The following is a 15,988-nucleotide window of genomic DNA, read 5'->3' as shown; positions in this document are numbered from 1 at the left end:
AAATCATACGAATGCTTACACATTGAGATACTAACTCTGAAAATATACATGAGATATGTATGTATGTTATTATGAGGAAATGAACATGCATAGAAACTAACATATGAGTAATGGATGAATATGAATTCTCTATAATATTGGCTTGAAGGAATCATAACCAAAAAAACTTCCTTGTGATTCAGGAGAGCAACCAGGATTGGATCTTCTGTTAGGGCGAGGTTGCGAGACAGGCGAAGCAGGTGCGTGATTTTCCTCCTATTTGCACTTATATAATTTAAAATTTGTCTGGTGTATGCAATTACAGTAAATGTAGTGTTCAATGTAAGTAAAATCTAGCGTAAATACAAGATTAGCTTCGGCTAATGGCATCCGTAATAGGATTGTCGAGATGTGAATTATAAGATTAGCTTTGGCTAATAGCATCCGTGATAAGATTGCCGGGAGATGTTTTACAAGATTAGCTTTGGCTAATGGCATCCGTGATAGGATTGCTGGGAAAACGAATTACAAGATTTGACTTTGCAAAGGTCACCTAGTGTATGCAAGTAAATAAGATTATTCAACTAAGAATATTACAAATGAGTGTTAATTGGGTTTAAAAGATTTACAAGCAAAATATAAGTTCTTTGTTAGAGTTCTCATGGATTCGGTAGAATGTTAATACTTCATTCATATTCATTACATGAGCATACATATATTCTTTATCAACATAATGGTATGTTTATTTATGTAACAGGTCCATCAAACATCCAGGAAGATCATTAGTTTAGGACTCTACTTTATGAAGCTTATGTAAATATTTAACTTAAACAAAAGGGAAATAACGTGTTATGTAGTATACTTTTGTGTAAACCTTGATGTATTTATAAAAGTTCAACTTAGCATTTAGTATTTTAGTTATCTTGTAATTAACCCTTTTGAAACATTTAGGGACACTTATTATGTTGTAAATACTTTCTTTGCATGTTAGTATTCCTTTTCTTTTAAATTTTATTATATAATGTTTGGACTATGTTCATATTGATCTTACTCGTAAGATATATATATATGTTGTGGAATTATGAGGTTTGATATAAGGTTCGGAATTATAGGACCTTGTGATGGTGGGTTGATTGAGTAAACTGATAGTAGTCGATAACTTGGGATGTTCTAAATGCAAACGAAACTTTGCTGAATTTTTGAAGAAAAAAAAAAATTTACCCTCAAATAAAAGGATATGTTGGAATTTTTTTTTAACATTGATCGAGTCGTATTGTCGGACTGTTACACAAGTAGTCTGTGAACAGTGGAGAGCATTGTTCATGGCTGGGCCAATTCTGGCCCGGCTGAATATTTTGAGCCCAGCCCATGGATCTTGGGTTCAGTCCAGTCTAGCTCAACAATGGTGGGCCGGGTCTAACCTAACAAAAAAAAAAATTTTTAAAATTTTGTGATGTCCCTGCATTTTGTTTTACGCTATTTTGTTTAATATTGGTTTGTATTTTATGTCGTAAAAATACAAAATTCGATATTAAAAATACCCAATTTTCATCAACTTAAAAAAAATTGAAAAAAAAAATGTTTTTGTGCATAAGGCCAAGTGTCTCAAAGTTAAAAAAATTATATTGTGTTTTTCATACACCAAAAAAAAATGTTTTAGCATGCATTTTGACTTTAATAACTAGTTTATTAAAGTTAAGAGAACATTGGCTAAAAATTTTGAAAAACAACAAATTTTTATTTTCTTTTGTCTTTTAGTATCCAAGGTACAACATTACACATAATACGTATTCTGGATTTTAAATTTTGTTTTTTTTTAACGCGCTGTAACAATTAGGTTTTACCTCATTAAGATAAAAACCTCCTTATTGAGGAAAGGCTTGTCTTGAATCTTAGACCGACAAGATCAACAATTAGAAAACCACAACAAGAAATTAGATTTTATCAGACAACAAAACAATGCAGCTTACCTTAGGTAGGGCGTAGTTGAGTGCTAATACCTTCCCTTTACGTAACCAGTCTCCGTGCCCGATCTCTCTGAGACCAGTTAGGGTTCCTAGTGACCAAAATACTAGATGGTGACTCTCATTCCAATGTTCCACTGATATGAGACAAGAATTTTTTGGTCTCCCTGCATATGCCATTATATACATATAAGAATATTTGTCGCGACACCGCGTGGAGATGTGCGATACCTTTCTTAACTCATCTCCCACTGGTCAAAAAGAATTGATTGTCCCATTATAAAGCCTTGCACAACAACTCTGTGTTCACTGATAGCCAACAACTAAAAAGGATGTATTTTTTGCCATACTATCACATCATATCTTCCATTCTAACAATTTTATTTTGAATAAAAACTAGTTCATATAAAAGGAACTAGGTTTCCCTTCGGTTCCATCAATTAGGGTTCCTTTCTCCCTGTTCGAGTCACTAATGCCTTACAACAACTTTATAGACTAAGGCACCAACCCTTCAATCTAAAACACTCAATTTAAAATTTGTGTTTAAAAGCCTCAATCCCTAGTGCCTTTCCATTGACATCTTTAGTAATTCCTGGACACTAATCAACAATATCACTCCCAGTAAATAGTGTACTAGCACTAACTGATTAATACCAAGTAATAACTCCTCATCCAGGATCACCATAACAATTTTTGCTTGGCTTGCCCCAACTGTTTAGTAACATGTTGTTTTTTTTTCTTTAATCAAAGTCCGACAATAATTTCTTAATCACACAACCACTCTCATTCCTCCTCGCTAAGGCATTCGCCCTCACTAGTAATAAATGCTCATTGCCCAGAATAGGGTATAATGCTATAATAGTCTAAAATAAGAATTATTATGATATCCCAATCATTTTCACATATTCAATCACAATACACATTTTCACACATTCAATCACAATACACATTTTCTTTTTTTGATAAAATGTTTTCAATTTTTTTTTAAGATTTCATGTTAACATTATACCATGTATACCAATTATCCACTCAATAATTGCTTCTATTAGTAACCCTTTAACTAGGACTCTAGTCCCAAACATCCGGAAATCTAATTCCTCCCATTATGCTCATTTACCATGCATCCATCACATTTACCCAAACTCAGCACTGCCCTCAGGTCCAGTCCATTACTTTTGACTATCTAAAAATCCAACCATCCAATATTTGACATTAACCTCATTACTGGGTCATTAATCCATTTGCCCCATTATCGGGCACCAACCTCATCACCAAATCTCTTATTTATCCGCCCAATTCTTGGGCATCGACCCTTTACTAGGCCACTAATTCATTTGCCCAATTTACTGGGCACCGACCCCCTTTACCGGGTCACTAATTCATCTGCCTAATTTCCTGGGCACTGGCCTCTTTACCGGGTCACTAATTCATCCATCCATTTTCCCGATTATTGACCCTTTTACTAGGTCATTAATTCATCCCTCCAATTTCTCGGACACTGATTCAATGTATAAATTTGTCCACACTTAGCATGTAACAACCTCAATTTTAGTATTAATTTATCCATTAATCTTCCCCCTATAAAGGGTAGATGGAGCATAATTTAGAATCTTCCCTATACTGGGGAGGTCCCAAGTTATTGACAATGTACCCTGCACACATTTGGAATCACATCTCATCCACAATCACTTCCATGCTTAGTACAATCAACTGCATAATTCATTCAAAATTATGCTCAGGACCATATTCATTCCCCAGCTCCATTTTACATCACATATATAAGTTAATAATTTAAAAGAGCCAATTCGAGCACAAAGATTTCATATATATATATATATAACACAACACAATTAAATATTCTAACATAATCTAGTACATTCTAATATCCCAAGCATAGGTTGATACATTTAATATTCCAGAAACAAATATTACAAATATAATATTCTTTACAGGTTACATGTTTACTGCATGACAAAATTACACCACAAATCCCTAAGTTCCTAACTTATACAAAAAGGGATAAGGAACCTAAATTATACTCTTAACATGAATGGGAGAGACGTGCAAAATATAAATTTTCCATATAATTAAAAAATAACTAAAATACAAACAATTCATGGAAGAAATTTTATACAACGCATCTACCTACTTAAGCCATATGCAATTCAATACACCACCACCAACCCCTTTTAAGGATTATCCAATTTATTTTCTTTAACTACTTTTCCCCACATTAGGAAGACTACTGACGACACTAATGACCTCCATTAGTGTCTTTAGTTGCCCATCCCGGGGTCAACTAATCATTTCCTTTAACACGATCGTTGATGTCATTAACTATTTTTTGGACCTAAATAGTTAATCAATGTTCTATGTTACCTAGGGAGATCCTCGGGTATGCCATTATCAAGGATTCTTGACATCATTAGCTTTCACCGCGAAAAGCTAATCAAGTCTATAAATTTTGTTGATATAGATGTCACCCGCCGATATCATTAACTATTATGAGCCCAAATAGTTAATTAAGTTTATAAATTTTGCTGATATCGACGTCACCCACCGATATCATTAACTATTTTGAACCTAAATAGTTAATCAAGTTTATAAATTTTGCCGATATCGACATCACCCACCAATATCATTAACTATTTTGAACTCGAATAGTTAATCAACTTGGCTAACATCATTTGCCTCCCATATTAGGGACATGCTAATCAAATTTGAGAAACAATCATTCCCCAAATTCATTGTTACTGTTCATTTCCTCCAAAAGAACCCATAAATTAACTCTAGTCCCCCGTTTCTATTTTCCTGTCATTTAACCTTTCCTTTCCCCCTTTCTTTTCCTCTTCAATAAGCACCAAATTTTTACAGTTCAATAGTTAGTTAAAATAATTATTAACTAGAGGAGATATAGGTACCGAGTACCTACTTGTTGTAGATGCTCGACTTGTGTTCCCTTGTTGTTGCTGTATTCCTTCCGCAGTTTCTCCTGAAACCACAAAAACCCATCATTATTCCGTATTAGTCCACATATCACAACACAACAGAAAAAATGGCAATAATATTCATTTCTCTTTATCATTATTCTTTCTTACCTAAATCCCCTATTATAATCCTTTAAAATTTCAGCTTTTTAGTAATCCTAATGAACATCATGACCTTAATTTTAATCACATTTTATTCTTTTATGAAGATCACAACACAACGTTACACATTTAACAAAGGGAAAGAAAATGAATTCTATCCTTAATACGACTAAAACTCGCCATTTTGTCGACTTGGCCGAAACTACTAGTAGTGGCAACAGCTGACGCTCTTCTCATATTTTTATTCATATTTAGAGTTTCAGGACACTAAATTAGGCGGGGTCATACTCGTTGGAAAGCTAACACTCTAGGCTACAACTTCTATGAGGGACCCTCCCTGGATTCTGTAGTTTTCAGGTCCAAATTCCCTCAGGAACCAGGGAAACGAACCTGCCCTATTTTGCTAATAGAGAAAGTATCTCCAATTCATCTTCAATCCTTGCTTCCTCATCAGTCATAACCATGCCTTCCCTTTATTCATGGCAACCGTCTCATTTATTTCCTCTTAAGGTCATTTGTATCAAGTTAATTAATTAAGCAAATCATAAGTTCTCATTCCCTATCCTCAGTATCTCTTCACCGACAACATGCCCAAAGGAACCAAGAGTTCCCTTGCTCTCTTTTTTTCACTCATTTCTTCTTCTTCTTTAAGGCACTTAGATTATTCTAGTCCATTTAATCTCACTCATTTCTACCTTTTCCAAACATTTTATGTTAAAGAACCCTAATTTCCAATTCAAGAAAATCACAAACTTCTAATCAAATTGAAGTTAATTTCATAGAAATTGGAATTAGAACTCCTTACTTGGATGGAATCTAAACTTTACTTCAAAAATTTTAGAAGAATCTTAGCCTTCTTCTCCTTGCATATCACCGGCCACTCTTCCCCCTCTTTTCTTCACCAATTCTTCACTTTTCTTCTTGTTAATTCTCCACCTAATTGTGTTCCTCCACTTAATAATTCTGAGGCTTATGTGGGTATAGTAATTTTAGGTGTTTACTCCTAGATTTGATGAAGGAAAAATTTGAAATTCTCCCCATCTTCTTCTTGTTATCAGTCGGCCATGATAAAAGAAATGGGTATTTATAGTCCCATTTCTTCTTAATTCCATTTTGGCCCCATCTTTCTCCCTTTTTCTTATTTTAGCCCCCCTTTTGTTTTTGCATTATTTTGTGTTATAACAAAATTTTGAATTATTATAACCTCCCCCTTTTTGTATACTTTATTCTCGGGCTTCACATAGCACAACCAGAATATATATAATAAAATCACAAAATTACTTTATTATCAACTTTAAAAGCATAATGCACTACAATCTTTTTCTAAAACAATATTGTTCATATAAATCATAACAATTCTTCAATTTGTTCAACCGCCGCCAATTCTTCACTAGGCAACTAGAACTTTTCAGTCAAGCGTTATTCCATCAAAATCACTATAGAAAATGCGCGCGCACGCACACACAGTACAAACCCAATTCACAACAATACAGTAAGATAAAAAAAAATTGAAATAGAAAAAACATCAAACAAACTCACACTATAATTGACTTGCATCGGTCAATGTCACTTAGCAACCCGCGTAAAAAAATGCCCTCAATATGATACTGCCAAAAAAAAAAAGAAGCCCGATTTATTAATAATGCCTTTATAAGTAGGTTTTCTATCATACAGAAAGTAATAAGCATTTTACCTTCAAGTCCTTCCATGGTTGGGTTTCGAAAATTAAAGTCTACAAAGCCATCTGAAATTTGTCGGGAGCATACGCCTAAAAAAAAGTTGGCACTAAATTTATAGTCGTTATATTCAAAATAGTGTAACAGTTGAGAATAATAGTGTAATAGTTGAGAATAATACAATGATTTAAGTTATTTTTAGTCAATTTTATTTATTTATATGTATGCGACAGTACACAATAGTAATTATAGGTCGAGGCAGAGCTATGATTATTTGTTAGGGAGGCTAAAATTAGTAGTTCTAATTGGACATCATGAATTCAATTTCAATCACAATTTATTCCTTTCTGAAGATCAAGGCACGACGTTACACACTTCATGAAGGGTGAGAAAATGAATTCCACCCTTAATATTGCTAAATTTCACCATTTTGTCGACTTGTCTAAATCTGCTAGCAGGGGTGACACTTCATGAAGAGTTATAGGAATCCAAATTAGGCGGGGTGAGATTCATTGGAAAGCTAACACTCCGGGCTACAACTTCTATGGGCCCTCCCTGGATTCTATCATCTTCACGTTTGAATTCCCACAAGAATTAGGGCAAAAAAATTGCTTTGTTTCGTCAATAGACAAAGTATCTTCAATTTTATCTCCAATCCCTTCTTCCTCCTCCAGTACAACTATGTCATCACCATATACATGGCAACCCATGTAATTATGATCTCCCAAGGTTATTTGCACTAATTTAATTAATTTATTTTTACTTCGGCCGAACCTACCCAAAGGAACTAAGGGCTCCTCCTTCTTGTAGGTGATGCAATTTTTTCCTAGTTATCAATCACATTGTAACAACACATCTCAACTAATTAAACAAGGAAATCATAAGTTCTTCAATACACTCAAATAAAACTTATTGTTTTTTCTTTGATAATAATAATAATATTTTTCTTCAAATTTAATAATTTAACAACAACAACAACAATAATAATTTTACCCTTGAAATCAAATCTATGTTTGTTTTTCAAAATTAATGATATATTTTTAAAATTTATTAATTATGATATTAATAATATTAATTATCATAAAAAAATAAAAATTATAACACATAATAATATTTTTAATATTAATTATAATACAAAGAATAATATTTTTAATAATAATAATGACAATAAACTTACCCAAGTTTAAAGGGGTCTGACTACAACACCAGGCTCAAGAGCTTTCGATCCCTCTTAAATGAGTGACCCAAAAGCCTTGGATCTGACTACAATTCGAACCCATTACATTTTAGTGAGGATGCAAGACCCAAGAGTATTGGATCCTAATGTGAACCCATTAGCCTAGGGTTTGACTTTTGACCCAATTGTCTTAGGTCAGGTAAGATTGCAATACCCAAGGGACTTGGGTCTTTCCCATGCCTCTCCCAAGAAACTTGGGTCTAGCATGCCCTTTCAAACCCAAGTTAATAATAATAAAAGTAATTGATTTACCCTTCAAATTACATCTATGTTTTTTGCAATAGTAATAAATTTATTTCAAATTTAATAATATTTATGATATTAATAATAATATTAAACTTATCTGACCTAAGTTTTTATAGTTTTTAATCTCCTCAAATAGAACTTATTGTTTTTCTTCTATAATAAATTTATTAATTTCATAATAATAATAATAATAATAATAATAATAATAATAATAATAATAAATTTACCTTTCAAATCAAATCTATTGTGTTTTTCAAAATTGATGATATATTTTTAAAATATTTAATTATGATATTAGTAATATTAATTATAATGAAAACAATAAAATTTATAATAAAAAAAATAATATTTTTAATATTAACAATATTAATTATAATACAAATAATAATATTTTTAATATTAATAATAACAATAAACTTACCCAAGTTTAAGTAGGTCTGGCTGCAACACCAACTTAAGAGCTTTGGGCCCCTCTAAAATAAGGAAACCAAAATCATTAGGTCTGGCTACAATCTGAACCCATTAGAGCTGGATGAGGATGCAAGACCCAAGAGCGTTGGGTCCTGATGTGGAACCATTAGCCTAGGGTCTGACGCTTTACCCAATTGTCTTGGGCAAGGTAAGGCTGCAAGATCCAAGGGACATGGATCTGCCCCCTGCCACTCGCAAGTAACTTGGGTCTGACATGCCCTTCCAGACCCAAGTTAATGATAATAAAAATAATTGATTTTATCCTTCAAATCACATCTATATTTTTCGATAGTAATAAAATTTATTTCAAATTTTACAATATTTAAATTTATAATACAAATAATAATATTTTTAATATTAACAATATTAATTATAATAAAAATAATATTATTTTTAATATTAATAATAACAATAAACTTATCCAAGTTTAAGTAGGTCTGGCTACAACACCAACTCAAGAGCTTTGGACCCCTCTAAAATGAGAGAACCAAAAGCGTTAGGTCTAGCTACAATTCGAACCCATTAGAGTTAGGTAACGACGCAAGACCTAAGAGCTGGGTTCTAACGCAGAACCATTAGTCTAGGGTCTCAATCTTTACCTAATTGTCTTGGGCTAGGTAAGGCTGCAAGATCCAAGGGACATGAATCTTTGCCCTTCCACTTGCAAGCAATTTGAGTCTAACATGTCCTTCCACATCCAAGTTTAAAATAATAAAAATAATTGATTTTACCCTTCAAATCATATATATGTTTTTTTCTATAGTAATATATTTTTTTTTCAAATTTAATAATATGTATGATATTAATAATAATATTAAACTTATCTGATCTAAGTTTTTATAGTTTTTAATCCCCTCAAATAAAACTTATCGTTTTTCTTTGATAATAATTATATTTTTCTTCAAAATTATTAATATAATAATAATAATAATAATAATAATAATAATAATAATAATAATTTTACCCTTCAAATCAAATCTATAGTGTTTTTTAAAATTAATGATATATTTTTAAAATTTGTTAATTATGATATTAATAATATTAATTATAATAAAAACCATAAAATTTGTAATACAAATAATATTATTTTTAATATTAGCAATATTAATTATAATACAAATAATAATATTTTGAATATTAATAATAACAATAAACTTACTCAAGTTTAAGCGGGTCTGGCTACAACACCAAGCCCAAGAGCTTGGGCCCCCTTAAATGGCAAACCTAAAAGCCTTGGGTCTGGTTGCATTCCGAACCCATTAGAGTTAGGTGAAGACGCAAGATCTAAGAGAATTAGGTCCTGACACGGACCCATTAACCTAAGGTCTGACTATTGACCTAATTGTCATGTGCCAAGGATGGTTATAAGACCCAAGGGACTTCAGTCTGCCCCTTGCCACCCCCAAACAACTTGGTCTAGCATGACCTTCCAAATCCAAGTTAATATTAATAAAAATAATTGATTTTACCCTTGAAATCACATCTATGTTTTTTTTATTAGTAATAAAATTTATTTCAAATTTAATAATATGAATGAATTTAATAATATTGATGATATTAATAATAATATTAAACTTATCCGAACTAAGTTTTTATAGTTTTTAATCCTTTCAAATAAAACTTATTGTTTTTCTTCAATATTAGTAATATTTTTCTTCAAATTATTAATGATAATAATAATAATAATAATTTTACCCTTCAAATCAAATCTATGGTTGTTGTTCAAAATTAATGATATATTTTTAAAATTTCTTAATTATGATATTGATAATATTAATTATAATAAAAATAAAAATATTTATAATACAAATAAAATTAATTCATCATAAAAATAAAATTATTTCTAATACAAATAATAATATTTTTAATATTAATAATAACAATAAACTTACTCAAGTTTAAGTGGATCCAGCTGCAACACCAAATTCAAGAGTTTTGGGCCCCTGTTAAATGCCGAATCCAAAAGCCTTGGGTTTGGCTACAATCTAAACCCATTAGAGTTGGGTGAGCATGCAAGATCCAATAGCATTGGATCCTAACGCGAACCCATAAGCCTAGGGTCTGACTCCTGAATCAATTGTCTTTGGTCAGGTAGACCTGTAAGACCCAAAGGATTTGGGTCTGCCCCATGCCACTCCTAAGCAACTTGGGTCTGACATGTCTTTCCAGACCCATTAGGGGTTATTTTGTTTAACCACTCTAATGTTGATTTCGAGGTAAAGGTTGGTGATAGAATTGCGGTGTTGATTCTTGAGAAAATTATGACTCCTAATGTCATGGAAGTCCATGATTTGGATGCAACTGTGAGAGGTGTTGGAGGGTTTGGATCTATTGGTGTTTGAGCTTCCTGTGATTTGTAATATTTTTCAATAAATTTTTCTATTTCTTGGTGTTTAAATTTAGCTAACAGATGGTGGACTATAAGCAGTAAAAGTTTTAGGTTTGGTAAAGGACTTCGTTTTGTTAATGAAGACACGAGTGTTTTATGGTTTCATTTCCTGTTTTATCTTTTTATATTTAGCCTTTTGTTAACAAGGCTATATATATTTCATTGTTGTTTGCATGGATAGGAACTATAAAAAAAAAGCATCATGTATAAATATTCACAATTTCACCAACAAAATCTACCAAAATTGGGATTTCTAATAATCATAAGGATCAAATTTCTACCAAATGAGCCAATTGGTCAAGATATAAAATATATAAAGAAATCACAATGCCAAATACAACATCTTTCCTCGTACCATTAGATTGGGAACTAACGCGCCATGTAAAAGAGTAAATGAAGCTAGCTCATAAACTTAACTTTTCCTTTCTTCTCTCTATGGCTAAATTGTTTTTTTTTTAAAACAAAATTATAATAATACTCAACCAGCAAATATCCCAAACAGATTTTCCAATTATTTTTTCAATTTACTCCTAAACAATAGAATCAACAGAGGAACTTATAAAATAGAGAGTGAAAAACCCTAACCCATCTTCATCGTTTCTTTGCAGCTTCTAATTCTAAGTTTGCAAGTAATAAAAGAAAAGGCAAATCAAAGAAAGTCTCGTAAACCCATACAATAAACCTAAATTAAAAATCTTAATTAAATATACTTTGTTGATGTCGCTACTGCTGCTGCTGCTGCTGTTGTTGTTGCTGCTACAGATGTTGATGCTAATGGTGTTCGTGCCCGTGCCTGTGCTCGTGCTCGTGCCCGTGCCGGTGCTCGTGCTCGTGCTCGTGCTGCTGTTATTGTTACTGGTGGTGGTAGTGGTGGTGGTTGTTGTTGGTGAAGGTTGTGGTGATGCTGCTGGTGACTGAGTCTGTTTCAAGAAATTAAATGGGTTTGTGAAGGTGCAATATGCAATATTTTGGATTTATTTATCTATAAATAATGATTCTATGTATTTCAAATGTTGTTGATAAAGGTATATTAAATAATTGAATATTTCTTTCTACTATTTTTTTTCATTATTAATAGAGACATAGAGAGCCTAAGTTTTTCTTTTTTGTTATTGATTTTTTGTACAGGGGTTTTTTTTGTTCAGAAGTTAAGTTTAAGGGGCTTTTTTTTAGTACAATTTGGCCTTTTTTCTTTCTTGAAAAGGAACTGTCCACTATATTAACAAACAAAATGCGTAGTGATGTTTTAAAACCCATCTTCCCAACCAAACACAGAAATTTAAATGCCAAATCAAAGGAAAGCTCAGGAATAGAACACTTGGCTGTTGAATACTCGAAATACCAATGAAATGCACGTAAATTTTGTTCTTACCTGGTTACTTGTAGAGAGTCCAGCATCATAAATCATGGTGAGATCAGTCTTGAAAAGTCCAGATAATCGCTCAGAACCAGGTCCAGGTTTCAAGTCTTCGTCGTAAAGAGCAAAGAGGTATGTATCCACTGATTTTCCTGGCATGAGTGGAGTGCCCACCATCGATCGAAGGTGTGCAATCAAATTGCCATTGTAAGCCTTGGCATTCTCAATGCTTGGCCCTACGTCGGTGTCATCTCCTTTAAATGGCCATCCAGTCTCAGCCACCACAATCTCAACATTCTTAAATCCCATAGAATTCAGTGCAGAATAAACTGCATCCACCTGCAATTGATTAAACCACTAATTGTCAGTAGCATTTTTATTCGATCATCTATTGATACAAAATTTTCGCACTTGCAATTTGATTTACTCTCACCTGAGCATCGAACATGTTCATGTACTTGATCTTAGTGTTTCCATCAATTCGTCCTGCATTCGGCTGGAAAAGGCAAAAAGCGAGAGTCTCAGGCCTTGTATCGCTTCTGTAGGCAAAGTAAGGGTAGGGATTGATTGCGAAAGGCGAACCATTCGCACTATTAAACTCCAACAAGCCCTTCATCAGATCCCGATAACTTGGATCAAAGCTTCCAGAAGAAGGTGGCTCAGACTGCTTAAGCACTCCCATCGAATGAACTGTGGAGACCTTAATTTTACCCCCGAGCGATGCATCATTTAGAGCATTCTGTACATTTTGCATTGCTGGTAAGAGCTTGTTCATGAGATTCTGGTCATTGGAAGTCATGACCTCGTTGCCAACAGTGATGAGGATGATATTGCTAGCTGGATAGAAGGGAAGCACGTTTGTGTTGATCCAGCTCTTGGCAAAATCGGGATCAGAGGCTAGTCCTGGAATGTCACCATTTGCAGTGCCGATAACAATTCCAATTCCGGTGTTGGCTAAGGCTTTGATTATGGCGGGGTCCGATCCATATAATCGGACCTTTTGGATTGAAGTGGATTGAAGAAGCTTTGCGGTGGATGATGGTGGTGGAAGGTTGTCCCCAACTTGGCCGTAGCTTATACCGATGAATGATTGCGAGTCTGCACAAAAAGCAGCAAAATTTAAAGGAGATGATCAAACATAAATTTTTAAACGACAAAACAGAACACCAACATATTTTTAATTTGTTTTCATAGACTGAAATGAAGACAGCTCAGTTAAGGTAAATTCTTTAGAAATGGAAGGAGGTAATTAAAATAGAAAGAGACGCAAACTTACTTGCGATTTTTACAGTCTGTAAGAAGGAAAGGAGTAGGAAAGCAACAGTATAAGGAAGCACCACCATGGCTTAGGAGGAGCGGTTTCTGTTCTGTTTTTTTTTTTAAACTGGAGTGGGTATTAAATATAGAATATGCTATAAGTCGAGGACAGAAGCGTAAAGATGACTTCGGGTGGTGAATTAAATTGTCACAATTATTTGATTCATATGATAATAATTTGGAAACATGTGCTACAACACAATTATTTGATAATAATTTTGTGTTGTAGCGTACTTAATTAGAACACGTTATCGCGTGTCTTCAAAGAATTAATTATAAGCTGATGCAATGGTTGTGACAATGCTTAGTGTGAGTTGTTAACAAGCTATAACTTTGAAGTGTTTGTCATCGCGCTATAACTTTCTAATCGATTTGAGTTCTCTGCCTTTCCCTCTTGTTTTCCACATAACCAAAAGGCAGGCCAATGGTCCTAAGAAAAACACAACAACTGCAAATACACTTTAAAAATGGTTGAAAACGTACTTATCTATTAGATTCGAATATATAAGATTAACCAAGGCAATAAAAAAAAATTAATGAACATAATAATTAATCAGTTCAGTTTTTATAAAAGACTAAATTATTGTTGGGTTTATTTAAATTAAAAAGAAAGCATGAAGACAAGATGTTTAAATTGTGTTTGAATATAGTTCTTACATATGTTTAGATAAAATAAATAATATGATGTGAAGGCATAAAGAATAAAAGGATTATTTGATGGAGGAATTATGAACATAAATCAAGAAAAGAAGTAACTTGAATTAATTACGTGGTTGTATGTGAAATGATGATGTTATGTTTGCGAATGAATTTTTATCAAAACAAATAAAAAAAATATATATGCTTTGCATTTCAGCACGTAAGAAAAATATTGATGGACTAATGATATAATGACATTTGATTGATTCAGAAGTGATGTCTGGAGCTGGTTATCAGACAGAAGAAGTTGGTTATCATACGGGAGGAGTTGGGTCATCACGAACAGAAGGTAGGTGATTCGTCATCTTATTTTGTAATTATTAGTTTTCCTTAAATATCTATGTTGTTTATTTAATTGATGTTAAAAGAATGAAGCAAATGAGTAAATTTAGTGATTATTACAAATGAGAATTATTGGTAATTTATGTGAAATTACCAGAATTATTATTTGGCTAACAAAAGGGGTAGTCGGATGCTGGGTAATTCATATGGAATTATCGGATTGATTTTGGCAACCAAAATGGGTTAGCCGCATTTCTTGGGTAATTAAGAGAATTACCGAGTTTATTGGTTAATAAAGAGGTTAACCAGATATTGGGTAATTCTATACAGATATTGGGTAATTCTTATAGAATTACCAGATTGATTGGCTAATAAAAGAGGTTAGCCGGATGATGGGTAATTCTAATGTAATTACCAGATTTATTAGTTATAGAGGAAGAATAACCAAATTTATGGGTAATTATATGAAAGTATTAGAATTATTGGCAATCAAGATGAGTTAGTTGGATATTAAAGTTTTGAAAAGATTATGTAAATTAATTGATTGAATTTAGAAGTATTAAATTTCAAAGGTTAAGAGTAAAATAATTAATATATGACTAAGATATTGAGTAAATTAAATAATATGGTTATTGTTGAAACAAATACACCGCGAGGTGATGCAGTTCGTTAGATGTAGGATTTCTGAATCGGCAGCAACATAGTTTTTGGCTGCCAATTTCTGAATCGACAACGACAAAGTTCTTCATTGCTGATTTCTGAATCGGTGGCGTCACAGTTTTTTGCTGTTGATTTCTGAATTGGCATCAACATAGTTTTGCTGCTGATTTCTGAATCGACATTGACACTAAAAACTCAACAAAAAATTAGTGTTGGATCACCTTATCCTAGGGGAGAATTGGAATAGAAACCAACTCAAGATAACCTAAAAAAGGACAAGGATAAGGTAGAACAACCCCCAAACACTGCAGCACGCTTATAAGGGCTATAAATACAAGGAGAGAGAAAGGGAGACCCTTCCTCTTCCCAAAGACTAGCTACAGCAGCTGCATGCTCTTGCTCCTCTGCCTCCTTTCCATAAAAAAACCGGACGTAATCTAGCTACATACCCCCTCCATTAAATATAAGAGTGAAAGGAAACCTAGAGGGTGAGGTTAGTGACTGAATTTATAAAAGGAGAAAGAGTGTAGCAGGCCGGCCAAGCTGCATAAGAAAAGAAAAGGAGAAAACTGGATAGAAAAAGAAAGAGATACCTTTGAAACTACACTTGGAACCTGTTAAA

The 15,988-nt window shown here is 32.9% G+C and overlaps 1 protein-coding gene and 1 pseudogene across 2 annotated transcripts; one reads left to right on the top strand and one right to left on the bottom strand.

Annotated features, from left to right (window-relative positions):
• LOC140954555 (uncharacterized) overlaps nucleotides 1-15,988 on the top strand; it is a 61,426-nt pseudogene that overhangs the window by 11,045 nt on the left and 34,393 nt on the right.
• Nucleotides 6,726-13,826, bottom strand: LOC118048778 (glucan endo-1,3-beta-glucosidase 7). Of its 2 annotated transcripts, XM_035058580.2 has the most exons (5): nucleotides 13,685-13,825; nucleotides 12,842-13,506; nucleotides 12,424-12,747; nucleotides 11,762-11,971; nucleotides 6,726-6,800 (listed from the first exon to the last, which is right to left on the bottom strand). In XM_035058580.2, exons 1-5 carry the CDS (start codon nucleotides 13,749-13,751, stop codon nucleotides 6,765-6,767), a joined length of 1,302 nt encoding a protein of 433 aa, XP_034914471.1. In that variant the 5' UTR covers nucleotides 13,752-13,825; the 3' UTR covers nucleotides 6,726-6,764. The 2 variants fall into 2 exon arrangements, with proteins under 2 accessions (XP_034914471.1, XP_034914470.1); XM_035058579.2 differs by lacking the exon at nucleotides 6,726-6,800 and having other exon boundaries at nucleotides 11,597-11,971; nucleotides 13,685-13,826.

This window comes from Populus alba, chromosome 14 (genome assembly GCF_005239225.2).
Source record: "Populus alba chromosome 14, ASM523922v2, whole genome shotgun sequence".
Lineage (NCBI taxonomy): Eukaryota > Viridiplantae > Streptophyta > Magnoliopsida > Malpighiales > Salicaceae > Populus > Populus alba.
Note: the sequence above shows the minus strand (reverse complement) of the source record. Positions and strands in the feature narration are given on the sequence as shown.